The sequence below is a fragment of the Lutjanus erythropterus genome, chromosome 12, assembly GCF_056507025.1.
Source record: "Lutjanus erythropterus isolate fLutEry1 chromosome 12, fLutEry1.hap2, whole genome shotgun sequence".
In the NCBI taxonomy this organism is placed as follows: Eukaryota; Metazoa; Chordata; class Actinopteri; order Lutjaniformes; family Lutjanidae; genus Lutjanus; species Lutjanus erythropterus.
The window spans coordinates 26,706,845-26,721,732 of NC_139328.1; the positions used below are offsets into that span (position 1 = coordinate 26,706,845).

The following is a 14,888-nucleotide window of genomic DNA, read 5'->3' on the forward strand; positions in this document are numbered from 1 at the left end:
TGATTTTGTGGTTTCAGCGCTTACAAAATAATAAAACACTTGATGCCAGGCTGTGACCACTTCGTAGACACATCTGAAAGTCAACCAAATGGTGCTGGTGGAGGTGATCAGAGGGGATGGCTCTGTGCTAAGCTGGCTCAGTAAAATCACAGTCCAGTCCCAGTGTCCACACTCCAATAGGACTTCTGCCATGATTCCACTGGGAACATCACTTTTCTGTAGCGGTTTTTCATCCTTCCGCCACATGATGCCCCGCCAGCACCGTTTCAGATGCGGAGCGTTTTGCCTGCCTGTTTTTGTTGACTTGGTTATTTGTCCTTGATTTTTGTGCCACTATCTTGGATAAGCATGCGGTTACTTTTTTTGTCTGTTTTTGATGATTGGAAGGCTGCATGGAGTTGTTTATTTTGAAAATTGACTGGATTCTCTATGTGTGTCTGACTTCCTGCCCAGCTTGATCTGCTCTGTGAAGCCTGAGGGGGCTCAGCATGTATTTGAAGCAGAGTGGAGGCCCACTTCTGAAATGTGTTGCTGCACTTTTGGTGCGATCACGTGCGTCGTCTAGAACGACGGCAATCAGCTCTGGTGGCCGAGGTGCAACCAGAATGTGACGTAGCTGTGGCAGGTGGCATCAAGCACTTAGTGCTGTCCCAGAGTCAAATCATCAGGTCCATGAGGGTTCTCTCACAGACATTTGGAGCCTTTTAAGCACACTTTGCATAAGTTTGCATCTCTGCATACTTTGCCTAAGAGAATTACCCACAGTTCATAGCATGGACTGTGAACTTGCACATTCCATGTCAAACCTTTTGCACTCCTAAAAGTGCACAGCGTCTTCATCTATTTCAGTAACAGTCACACCCGTTTCTACTATTTTTTGCACTTTTGTTTTTTGTGTCTTTATTGTCTGTTCTCATCTCTTTTCTATTTATCACATTTTAACCAACAGTTTAAAATACTGAAAGTGCATTTTTATATTCCTTTGGTCACTGTTAACTTTAAAACGTGAAATTTCTTGTTCATCAGTTGAAAATGCTGTAGGACTGAGCACAGCCTCGACATGTGAACTACCACACTGCTTTGCTGACCTGCTTGATTGGCCAATCAGCGCCTCATTATCAGCAGGGCCCCACGGAGACGACCAGTGACAAAACACAAACATGTTGACAAAAATAAGATGCTGCCAGGCAACCTGGGAATCTCATGAAACAACCACTCAAAGAGAAAAGAGACACAGAGAGAGAGAGAGTCCCTGACATGAAGCAGCTCTTTATAAGGCTGAAATATATTTGATGATGTATTGAGAAATCGAGAAAATGCAGCTGTGAAAATCAGTCAGAAGCCAGTAAAGAGCACATCAGAGTCCTCCCTCGCTTGTCATCTCTGCACGATACGACATGCTGCTCGGCAACACGCGACTCCACTGTCCTCAAGTGAACCTCACTGGCAGACAGACAGCCGTGTGTGTGTTTGTGTGTGTGTGTGTGTGTGTGTGTGTGTGTGTGTGTGTGTGTGTGTGTGTGACTGCTTTTACCGCTCCCTCAGGACATAAACGCTTTCTAAATCCGCAGATGGACTGTGTGTGTTTCTGTGTCATGTGTGAGAGTATGCTTTGAGTAAAAAAGATCATGTGAATACTGTGCATATGTGTGTACATAAAGTATTACTCTGTGTATTATGAATTCACAGTACACAAACAAGCCGCAGATGAATGTGATGTCTATGTGGAGGATGTGTTTGTGCAGGATTTATGTTAGCAGTTGGTGATTGTTGCATGCATGTGTGTCTATAAATATGAGTGTGTGTGTGTTTGTGTGTGTGTTTGGGTGTTATATTTATGAGCTTACACATTTTGCTCACTGCACAAAGGGGCTGACAAAATAACAGATACCAATTCTGCAACAAGGGCTCAACTTTGGCAGCCAATTCAATCTGGGAGCTTGTTCTGAATTGCGAAAAATTCCCGGATCTGTGATATTTTATATCAAAAGACCAAAACCAACAATGAACTGATCACACATAAGTATCATCTGTGTATCTAAAACTATATTTATTTTGACTCAGTGCTGCCCAAATACTCACTAGAACAACAATCTGCAACTGAAAATAGTCCCCAATAAATGAACTATTCCCTGATGTTTGAGTGACGTTTGATGAAAACTACAGCGACCAGCATTTCAGGAAAGCACTGAAGGTTCAGCACACCTGTCACTGGTACTCTCCAACAGACATGTAGTTTTGGGAGTCACTGGCAAAGAACCTGTTTTGTCATTTAGGTATGAGTATGTGCTGCTTTTCATGTAGACTCACAAGTCAGTCTTTAAACGCTTTGTTCAATAGAGAGTGAGGGCAATCTTCCAGCTTTCGATTCTAAAATTGGGTGAAATAGTTAGAAAGTTAAAGAAAAAAAAACTCTCACCCAATCTGAAATCTTTCAGGTGCTGCTTTAAACTGGGGTGGTGACATTGTGCATGCTTAGTACTGAGGAGTACTGAGGCAGAACATTGTTTGTGGTAAAACACATCCTTGCAAAAAATGTAAGGGGCGTAGGCTTGTTAGCTGCTATACTCACCGCCATTCAAGCAACCAGTAGGTGGCGGGATCTCCAATTGTCTGGCATTGCAAGAACAAAAATGCATCACATTTCTAATGACATCTTTTACTACTTTGTCATTTTTATTAAGAATAAACAGACAATGGACAAAACTGTAATTTGGTGGAACTTCTAGTTTTACTTTTACATCTGTCACTAGAAGGTTGAACTCGATCTAGTACTCAGATTTAATAAAATACTACTGAACCCTATTTCTGAGGTTATTTCCCCAAAATAATTGAACTTCATGTTACTAATATGGTCGGTTTTTACAACTTGCATTGAGGTGTAAATTCAAGCACATCCATCTCCATCTCATCTTGGTTGGGGTGGAGCAGGATCAGAGTAAAGAAGTAAAATGAAAACTGATTAAAAAAAAGAAGACAGGTGGAGGAAGAGATGCAAGAGGATGGAGGGATGGACGTATTACAATTAGTCAAACATCACATGGGAACGGTGTTTGTACAGTCTGCTTTGATCCAATAAAATGCCCTTATATTTGATCTTTGGCTGTTGCGCACTTTGTTCCGCTAGTTTAAATCATGCCTTGTTCAGTGGATCTCTGTGAAGCTCGACCCTGCAGCCAGAGAAATAATGGCCTCATTAACACCCTCATTAAATGACACCAGCTCTATAAAGACATGGATGGCCGCCACCACCTCCCGCACGGGACAGATCCTGCTTCGCACGCAACAGGAATAAGATCAACTGTGTGGTGTATCCAGTGCACATTTAAAGACAGGCGATATGTCTCATAGACATGTTCAGAGAGGTCAGAGGAGCAGGGATCAAATCTCAGACTGACAAGAATGAATCCCGCAGTTTCATTGTTATAACTCCCTCAGATGTGGAAAGAGGAAATGAGGAGAATTTTAGGCATTTTTTTGGCACCTGACCATATAACTAACCAATTAACAGTGGTGTTACTCGGTCAGGAGAAAAAATGAAAGCCTGCGGGAAATACAGCTATCAAAAACCTCCAAATGGATCCTATTGATTATGGCTCTCTCTCAGAAAATCCCCTGCAGGGTTTGACAAGTTTGAGTTCAGCTGGTCTGAAAAAAAAACAAAAACCTTCCACATAAACATCGTAATGGCCTCTTTTATAAGAGCGAAGTAATTGACACAGCAATAAATCATGTATGATACTTCCTCTGGCAATACATTATTATTGCACAGCACATTTTGTAAATTGCAATTTATTCATTAATGGCAGGCAGTTAAAGTCTGCAGTTGTTCTGATTTGTGAAGGTCCTGCCTTTTGTTAGTTTTACATTCGATTGATACAATACATGTTGATCCGTGTGTGACAAAAGGACTCAGACCTCTGTCACCCTTTCACACTGTTCAGTTTTCCACAAAATTCAAGAAAACTGAATAACATTCAGATATTAGTAATTGATAAACTATATGAGTGGTTCACACTTTTGGGAGTTATTTTTCCCTGGATGACTGGCTGTCTTGTATTACAACATTTCCTGTATTGTTTTTTCCTCTTTTTGTGCATTGTATCATCATGGTGCCATCCTATAGCCCATTCTTCTCAAACCCTAATGGTTCCAAAAATGTCTCATTGGACCGAAAGCCCATTTGTCCAACAGCCTGTTTAGGGACCAAAATTAGCACCAGACACCAGCCCAATGCTGGTAAAATATGCATGAGGCTGGTAGACTTCACTTAGCAGCCAAAAAAAACAATGCTAATCTTTTGAGTGGCTGGTAAAATCTGAACATTTGTCAGCCATTTGGCCCTTTGACAAAAAAAGTGAATTTTGCACCCTGTGTACAATGTCCACAACTCCAAAGGCCCATTGCTCTGACAATACACACTCTCTCTGCACTTGTTAATTCAGTGACTGTCGGCCCTGTCAATGGTGCTGAATTGGCGGGGATTTTGCCCTTAATAGGCTATCTTTCAGACCTTTCAAGTGATTTTACTGTCACAGACAAATGTCCAATGTTGGAGTAAAATCAGTTTTACTTCAGTTGGTGCGCCCCAGTCAGTCATCAGATATAGGCTGATCAAACCCTAACCCCAACTCCCAACTGCAGAATTAGAAATTAGAATGTGAATTAAGTTTAAATAATTGAACTTCACTGAACTAAAACACCTCAAGATTTCTCTCCTGAAATAAAAAAAAGCCCAAAGCATTAATACATAGTTCAACAGACAGATGTTCTTGGAGGCAGGAGGCAGGTTCATAAAGGATTTAAAGATTAAACAGCAAAATTCTGTTTTCTCTTTATATTTTTAGTCACATATTTCACTGCTGTATAACCCAAAGGTAATAACCCAAACAAACCATTTTCTTTCTGTTAAGTCAATATCCCAACTCATGAGAGCGGAACATAAAATTAAATCTGCCATCAGTGTCAGCCAGAACAAATACTCTCTGTCTGCTGTGCCACTAAAGTCTGGCGTTTTCTGACATCCACAACTTGTGGTCGACGGTCAAACTGATGAGAGAAAATTACAGAAATCTATTTTCCAGGTTTAAGCCTTCTCACTTCCCAAACCATAATCCGCTTAAAATGCCAAAGTAGTGACTACAGCCAGCGTGATAAAGTAGTTCCTCTTTTCTTGCAGTATTGACAGTTGAAAGTGATGGCCAGCTATTTCTACTTGGACCACAGAGCAGAGCGCCCATCAATCTCCAGGTCTCGCAGAGAAAACAGTCAATGAAGACTCGTCCAGTTCAATCATCGGCTAACGTCCCCGACACAAGGAGGACATCGATACTGCGGCTACATCACCTGCTGCAGCAACAGCTTCATATTCATTCAAACTGATCACTGTCTCTCTTTAATGCTGACATAATTACTCCAAGAAGCACTTAAAATTTCTGCATGCATCAAAACGTAAAATAAAAAATGCTCCGTAATCACCCACATGATTGTGGAGGTTGCCAGCAGCCTGACAGACTCACTGCATGACTGACTTATTTAATTATTAAATTAACTGACAGCTTGAATGTCAAACTAGATTTGTGACAGAATAATGTGTCGCTTACAAGAGGATGCTGCTTAGTATCACACGTTTACATTTTAGGCATGCAGGAGAAACTTGCACCCACAGTGATTTTATAGACGTTAAAACAGTAGAAAGAACATTCAAGTCTTATCCACAGTGGTGCACAGGAAACAATCTCTAGAGGAGTGATACAATTGCCAGTGTTTATTAATGCACTTTTGGGTTGTGTTAACAGTGTGGTAAGGCTCTATGGATCAAAATCATTTTTGGTCTGTTGATGAAGACTTTAGTCTAGAGAGAAATATTTCAATTATCCAGCAGATTGTCATGAAATGTGATGCAGACATTTACAGACATTTAGAGGATGAATCCTAATGAATAGTGATGCCTAAACAGGTTTGTATCCTCCTAATTTACCTCTCCCGACACACACACGCGCACATTTAATTTTGTTTTAAGCAGCATCCAGTATAAACTCCCTTGCTTATAAACAGTGACATACGGGACTACTCTTGCATATTTAGTTCATCCAAAAATGGGCCAGCAGTTTTTCACATTGTCACTTAACTTCTGCTGCTTGAATTCAGGAAGGGATCATTATGAAATTAACATCAGCCACAAAAGAGATCCAGATTTTGCAATCAGTATAATAAAAAGCAAGAAGACTTCCGCACACTGTCTTCTGCACTTGGAAATTAAACATTTTATTAACAACATTTTGATGTGATGACCTTAATCAGGTTGATTTCACAAAACACAAAGAGAGAATCATTTATGATTCATATATTTTAAAATAAAAATTGCTTTTTAATTGTGCATTATGAACATACATGAAGTTTCTATGAATGATTTAACTGAATGATGTAATCATATAGTTTTGCTCTGAGGCAATCAATACAGTAAAAAAAAAAAAAAAATTCTCTCACCTTGTATGTATTCTACATTTAATTTACAACATGTGTAGGCCACAGTGTGCCACCATTATAAGATTAAATCATTTGTCAAGGGCCAGTCAAGGACCAGGCTTAAGTCATACAAATAAGATATATTCAAGATGAAGCAAACATGGTGTTTCACTCAGTTTACTTATAAGGTAATTTTTTTTTCCCCCCTAGGATGGTGAAGCGAAGGCATCACCCACCCTGCTGTGCCTGATGTGCTTACCCTGATATTCTTACCCTAACCAATCATCAGTCTTCATCCCTAACCCTTAGCAAGCCAACCAACTAAATGTTACATTAACACGGTAAATGGTGGCATATTATCATATCACTCTAGCATGATAAAATGCTAAATGCTAACCATAAACATCCACCAGTTAACATGGAAATTAATACACTAATATTTGGATTTTAAACCACAAGCTGAACATAAGCATTCACCTCTTAGTCTAGTTTATCTTTATTACACCTGTGGCTGAAAACTGCTTCTTCTGATGTAAAATGAGTCACGTATGTCAATGTAGAGCTGAGACTGATAGTTAATAACTGGGATTATAATTTGTGTCTGTGTTTGATGCAGTCTTGTGAGAGCAGTGTGTTTCGTTACCTGGTGGTGTGTAAGCGTCCATTGAGGTCTGAACCACCAGCGACCGTCTCTTTGAGGGCATTGGCACTGCCATCTTCCTCTCTTTGTGCTTGGCCAGGGCTGCCTGTACGGCCTCCGTGTGCACATCTGAAGACAGACGAACAATGGATTTCAAGTCAGATGAGAATTATCTTTCAGAAGCTTTTAATTTACAGTTGTTATACACAATAAATTATCACAACCCTCAAAACCCTTCATCGGGTTTTGTTTTCTCTCCATGTCAGAAAGCCATTGATTTCCTTTCATTTCTGTACAGTAATAAAATGATCTTGCAGACACTTGAAATTTGTTTGAGACTGATAATCCATATCCTTATCAGCTCTTATTGCTGCTGTATAATGCAGTGTGAGATGAGCTGTAACAGACAGCTGCTGCATGCAGAGAAGAAAACACACATTTGAAAACTTAAACCAGCACTGTTCACCTGAATGAATGGCAGTCATTGGTGTATTGTATCCCTAATATTTAAGACATACTGTAAGTTCACTGCTGTGGATTTATAATTTTGGTCTAAATAAAATAGGCACATATGAAAAAAAAACAGAGTATAACTTAAAAGACATGGACATAATTTGAATTTCACCTTGTCAGCTCATAATAATCCTGCACTGTCCCTTAAGTCTGTAAGATTTTATTGCAGGACTATTCCTAGTTATGGAGTACTTTAACTTAAGTACAGGGTCTGAGTACTCCATCCACCACTGCTAACCATAAACATGACAGGGCCTTTTAAATAACTAAGCGAAGAATCTGATTCTTCAGGCACTGATAATAGCTGTGGAGTCCAGCGTAAACATTGGGGAAGCGGTTAAATAATAGAGAAATCAGAGAGTCCATTCAGCCAAAGCACCATCGCTGAAGGACAGAGTAGAAAAACAGCAGCAGGACGATCAGCTGGGCTCTGCGTTTGTGATGCAGTGTTCTTGTTACAATGAGCGCCATGTTCCCATTTATTCACTTTCAGTTTACGTACACAAATGTTCCCAGCTTGACAGCGGCTCCCAGGGGGCCCTGTGGTTTCCGACTGGATTAAGTTCAGGGAGTGTCGGCGAAGACGTTTTGCAAATTAGTGTTTCTAAGAGCGAGATAAAGCGCCGCGATATAGCCACAGCTGGGTTTGTTTGAATGGTGTCCATTGCTGGCAGAAGGCAAACACAGAGCGGCTAACGATGCAGGCTGTTGGCCCGATAATGACACAAGTAAGACATTTGTCAGAATGAATGGGCCCCACAGATGTACGTTTGTTTGGCTTGTGTGTGTGCTTATGTAGGGGAACGGAGGTAATTTAAATCTCAAGTGCACGTTTATTGTCTTACGGTTCACTGAGTGTGACCGCACAGTGCGTGAAAGTGAGTGTGTGTGGTGTTTGAAGGTGCTCACACAGCTTTTCTTTTTCAATTTAATGGGTTAAAAGGTTTTCATAGGATTTATTTTCTGTCAAATCAAACTCAAACAAACTCAGACTCTCCAACAGCATGTGGGAATGTTATAATAATAAAGCCAGCCTGGTTTTCCCACCAGTCCCGCAACACAAACCTTAAAAATAACAACTTATCGGGCTGCTGCATTCCTTTATTATCTTTACTGCTTACCCCAGATTTCACCACAGCAAATTCTTACAGATTAATTTTGAATGAGTTGCTACTGAAAAGAGTTTACCCAAGTTTGTTAATCCTATATTAATCTTCACTGGACACCAGATGGAGAAAACAAACTAACAAAATGTGACAACACAAGAATTATGTAGAAGATGTAACAAACAACATTTAAGGGATGTGATGGGGTGATGGTTGTAGTTCCTGCATGAAACTGCTCTGACGAGGTCTGCTGATGATCTTGAGTAACTGGGTCATGGAGAAATTGCTATTGAGTTTTTCAAATGTTTTTTTTCTTGGACAGGTTGAGGACATCAGGAAGCAGAGGAAGAAAAACAGACATTTCTATAACTGACATCTCCAAAACTTTGCAGCTCACTTCAAATCTATCTAGACAGATAAATAGCACAACAGGTAAGAGGAAAAATATGTATTTTTTTTATTTAGGGGGCGAACTGTCCCTTTAAATTTCAGGAGTCATGAGAAACAGATTAAAAATCTAAATGGTCAAAGCTGAAGCAGTGGTGGTTTAGATATTCTGATATCCAAGCTCCAAAAACACAAGATCCTGGATTTCCCATAATGCTTTGCCATAGCATCCCGTGGTTTGACCCTCCCTGCCTGGTAAAAGCTCCCGTCTTCCCAGAACCACTGGAGACAGTAACTTCAGGTGACAAGTGAGCCAATTTTGATGTGTGAAATTGGTAAAGTGCCCCTTTAAGCCAGTTAATACACTTTAAGTATTTCTGTGTCCATCTCTACATGTGACACATGGGTAATATTAATATGAACTCTATGTATTAAAGCATGAAAGAGTTATAGCAGTTATAAAAGCAGCTTATTGATATGCAAATTTATGCAGCAAAGACCTCCAAATTCTAATCACACCATCACCTTTATTGGAAGAACTTTTGAAGTAAAATTAAAAAATGTTATCATGTCTTGTTTAAGTTATTACCCATAACCCACTATGCTAATGAGGTCATTAATGAAGCTGATTAACATAATGATTAGCAAATATTTCTTTGCAAGCATGTCAGACATGAACACACCACGGTTAATATTACTGCTTTGTTGTGCGGTTCATCTGGTTTGTGTGGGGTTAGTAAGACATGAAGACAAATGTCCCACAGATGCATCATCAGGGACAGCCCTGCCTCTTACCTGATCTGTAACGTTCGTCTCTGGAGCCAGAGGATCGCCGGCGGTGGTAGCGAGAGGACGAAGACGGGGTGACTGGGGTTCTCCTCTCCTGGCCCATGGACGGATCCATTCCTGCAACAGAAAAGTTCAGATTTAAATGACAGCCTTCATATGCTTCCAGTATAAAATCTACTCAACAGAACAGCCCTGCAAAATATTAACCTTTTGTATTTTTTATTTTCTATTAATATTTTTGACACCGGCTCTCAGTTGGTGATTTGTTAATTTTCAATTGATGGGATGTCCCTACAGGCAAGGCAGGGCCAGTTTATTTATATAGCAACTTTCAGACACAAGGCAATTCAAAGTGCTTTACAGTTGCATAGAAATGCATTAAAATAAAATGTTAAAAGAACATTAAAATTACATTATCAAAAGCTAAAAGCAAGCCAATGAATAGTTAAAACATTACAGAAACTGCATCTGAAAGACCTAAAAACAAAAGCGAACGTAAAGATTATCTTAACAAGTAGTTATGTATCTACTGGAAAGCTGCAGTAAACAGTAATGTCTCTGATTTCAGTTTCAGTCGTCCTCAGGTATTCAGGACGTTTGTTCTGCAGGTAGAAAACTAAAGAAAGGAGAAACTAAAGGCTGCTTCACTTTGATCCAGGGAACACTGAGTAAACCTGTTCCAGATTATTTGAGTGGTCTGGTTGCTTCACAAAGTACAAGTAAATCAGAGATGTATTTAGGCCTGAGACAATTTGGTGCTTTATAGACAAATAGCAGGATTTTAAAAATTATCCTTTGACATGCAGGAAGCCAGTGTAGTGATTTTAGCACTGGTGTAACATGCTTCACTCTCTTGGTGTTGGTGAGGACAGTGGCAGCAGCGTTCTGTACAAACTGCAGCTGTCGGATTGATTCTTTACTCAGACCTGTGAACGCACCGTTACAATAGTCCAGCCTGCTGAAAATGAAAGCATTAATAAGTTTGTCTGTGTCGAGTTTAGACAGAAATCCTTTAATTCCTCCTCCATGTTTTAAGGTGGTAGTAGGCTGATTTAGTAATTGTCTCTACACCAAGATTTCTGACTTGATTTGTTGGTTTTAGTGTCACGGATTCAAGGTGAGGACTGACTTTCAGTCTTTGTTCTTTGGATCCCAAAACAGTTATCTCAGTTTTTTTTCTGTGTTTGGCAGCGGAAAACTATCTAAACTAGTTTGGTCTGTGGATGTATCTCAGCAGCACAGACAAACAGAATGATCATAGCAAGGCAGCAGTGTCTCTATGATCCTCTTGCTCTTTTGTGACTATACATTATAACTATACTGTACAATACTACTTGTAATTTTCACCTTGCAGCAGCTACGAAACTACCTGTTCACTATTTTTTTCTGATTTGTTCTTTTTGTTCCTTTGTTTTGGTGTGTCACACTCAAAGTACAGGCTGACTTTTGAAGATCTCTTAAACATTCTCAAACCAAGTTAAAAGCACTGTCTGTAATTTGCGCTGCTATGGATCTCTCAATCATGAAAATGGTCATGAACAAGTTGTTGTCTTCATTTGTTAAACAACCACCATTGCCCAAGAAAATCTGAAGGGAAGGCAATGTAATTTATTAAAGTTCATGTTAAGTTACGTTTCGTCACATTTTCCTACTTCCCTCTTGACTTTCTGATGTATCCAGTTAGCAACAGGCAATCAAATAAACACTTGAATAAAATGACACATTTCTTTGGTTTGAACATTGTTGGAAACATCTGGGATAATGTTAATCCACCACTCAACAACATGTATAACATAGGGTTAGTCGTTTTTCGACATTTTTATGCAGGAATGAAGCTATTCAATAAAAACTTAAAAATATTTTCTAATCAAATATTTACGTAAAATAAATTAATTACACATTAGCAATAAAAATATGTGCCACATGAGGCCAATTAAGTATAATTTGTCATCATTCATCATAATTTTCACTAAAATGGGAAAGTCAACACAATGGTATTCATGTAAAAATATACAAAATACAAAAAATAGAAATGTGGTAAAAATAAATAAGTATTAAGTATTAAAAATAGCCTGAATCAAGCCTGCCATGTGAAATACAGCAACACACACACAAACACACATACGTCTGCCTGTAAAAACACACACAGACTCACAGGGAAAACAACCTCCCCACACACCAATCAATAAGTCTGATGATAACAACCACCCTGTTCCTGACAGCCCCAGCCGCTCCACAGCTGCTGATCTATGAGCATCCATCTCAGCTTCACACCTCGAACCTCGTCCGTCTTCATTAGAGCTCTCAGCACAGCTCACAGCGGCCGCTCAGGAGGGAAGCTAAAAGTTGATTAGCCGACCATATAACGACCAGCAGCCAGTGTGGAGATATATGGCAGATCTGGGAAATACCTCTCCTTCCCGGTTCCTCCGGGGAGTCTGGACAGATGGATTCACCCCTCCTGACTCATTCTACATGCTCTGTAAAAATGTCTTCTTTCTCTCTCCGAATTCTGACTCAATTTATTTTTATATTTATATATTTGTCCATTTATTCATTTGTCACAGAACCTAGTGACCAACCAGGATTTCAACTTTGATTTCTGTGTGTGTTTCACAAATTAGTTTCATCATTTTGATAATTTGTTCAGTTGTAGGATAAAACAGGAATGATATTGATAAGTGTGAAGATATTCCTCCAAAATCAAATGTCACTGTTTGGTGAAATCTGGTCTACACCATGATGGAATTTCACGAAATTTAATGTTTTATATTAAAAAACATAAACATGAATTATATAGGCTGTGTGCTGCCAAAAAGCAGCTTTGGGGAAAATAAGGAAATTGCACTGCATGCCGTACACTTGCCAACCTTGACATCTCAAAAACAGGAATTTCAAAACCTTTCACATTGTCATGTTAAATCATTTTATATTTTCTTTTAACTCCCTGGAAAGAAGGTTTGCACGACAGACTTTTATCTGCTTTTACCTGAGAAAACTGGATGTAGTTTTTCAGTGAGAGAGGGTTCAAAGTGATGCTAGGCTTTTATTTGCACATTGTAAAGGATGAAAAAATGTCATTTTCACAATTTTCTGAATGTGAATGTTCAATCAGCGTCTTCAAATAGGCACTTTTGAACCTATTCTGAACACCGTTTCACTGGTGACCTTAGTCATTTTTTAAACATTTTTTCAACTAAAAACGCTCACTGGAAATAACTATAGAACATTTTTACATTTTAAAGCATGGCTGTCAGTCATTTGTCTGTTGGTCCAGGAGTTTGGTCCAGACTGAATTATCTCAACAATTGTTGGATAGATAGCCATGAAATTTAATAGAGATACCCATGATGCCCAGAAGATGCCCAGGTGCTCCTGTCACATTTTATGTAATGCCATGATCTGGCCAAAATTTCAATTGGTCTAATACTTTTTTCTATTCAACAAAACCACCAATCACATCAGTCTCTGCTGTACTTTGTGTGTATTGGTAATTACACTATAAGCTGTGGTTTCAGTCTATACCTTTTTCAGACTGCAGAAGAGTTTAAGTTATGTATACTAATATTAATAGATACTATGTATCTATTATAGATTTATACATAATCTGATAATTTTCGATTTGCAGACTGATGCAAATTATAAATTCTATAAATTCTAGCTTTTAACTTAAAGCATCACTGAGCCCAAGTGCTGTTGACATGGCTGTCTTGTCTTGTCAGCATGTCTTGTTTGTTGTACAGGCCTGATTTTTAAAGTTTTCAATCAGCAATTAAGGCTGTAAGATCTAAATAAATAACAGAAGAATAAGGTCGCTAATTGTTTAAATGCATTATAAATACAAAACAACTGAAAAAATGCAGCCTTGTCTATTTGAGGCATAGACATAACAATCATTAAAACTACAAAACTTGCAGAAATTGGATTTGGGGATTTGATACAGTTTAATTAACGTGACCAGCTGGCTTCATCAGGGCTCCTGACACAAAAATGCACATCAGGCTTATATATGTTTGTGTCCAATCAACCATTCATTCATTCACTAACATTTGCTCACAGACACCTGTTAAAGTTTCAACATCTGTTGATTAGCTGCCATGAGAATTAATCGTTAAAATTAATATCTACAAGCATAATCTCATTTATCACCTTCGGTCCACAGGACTTCAGCCATATTGGTTCCATTGCACAGTATCTAAAAGATGCATCAGCAAAATGATTGGAATGTTTTTTTTAAATAGAGCTATGAAGCTCAGCTGCTAATTTTGAGTTAAAGTAACATCTGTTTTTAGATTGAAGTGTTGAAACTTAAAAAAATGTATAGATCCTTGCATTTTAAGCACCTGGGTCCAAATGCCTAAAACCCTGTAGGTTCATTACTAAAACAAACAGTATGGACATGCATTCTTTACGCCAGATTTTTATACCTGTGCATATTCACAGTTCTGTTTTATAAATCTTAATCTTTGTGAAAATGGGCATAAATTAACAAATTTGACTCCACTTCCACAATTAATCATAAATGGACATAGATGTGCCCTTGATCTAGTGTTTACAACTACCTTTGTCTGCTCCATTAATCTTCAGACCTGTCAATAAAAAGAATGTCAGAGAAGGAGGGAAATATCACGTATAGGTGAAGGTTTCCAACAGCACCAGAGCAGCTGTCATTATGTTGTTTAGGCATTTTTATGGGTCACTTTGTCAACTAAAAACATCCAGTCAGTGAAACTGGCAAAAATCCTTACGAACCATGCTTTTTATTAATTTGATTCCATCTTTTGCTTCAGTTTTATCATATCATCCATCAGCAATGAGTCTATACTGAGCAAATTACAGCAGTTAATTAAGAGCATCTGTATAACCTTCACACATGCATGTTCACATGATGCACCTGCATGTCTACCTGACAGAACCTCCATACAAGTGCACTTGACTCATACCTGCAAGTATTTATTATTGCTTATGTATAAATTCCTGCTGTC

At 38.8% G+C, this 14,888-nt stretch overlaps 1 protein-coding gene across 6 annotated transcripts in view; it reads right to left on the reverse strand.

Moving 5' to 3' along the window:
- The window catches only part of LOC146318082 (disco-interacting protein 2 homolog C), a 257,932-nt gene that overhangs the window by 98,397 nt on the left and 144,647 nt on the right, over positions 1 to 14,888 (reverse strand). For all 6 annotated transcript variants that reach the window (XM_084731550.1, XM_084731548.1, XM_084731552.1 and 3 more), the window contains exons 3-4: positions 9,910 to 10,020; positions 7,112 to 7,237 (exon numbers count right to left, since the gene is read on the reverse strand). In XM_084731550.1, the coding sequence (XP_084587676.1) occupies positions 7,112 to 7,237; positions 9,910 to 10,020 (237 nt within the window). The remainder of the gene's footprint in view (positions 1 to 7,111; positions 7,238 to 9,909; positions 10,021 to 14,888) is intronic.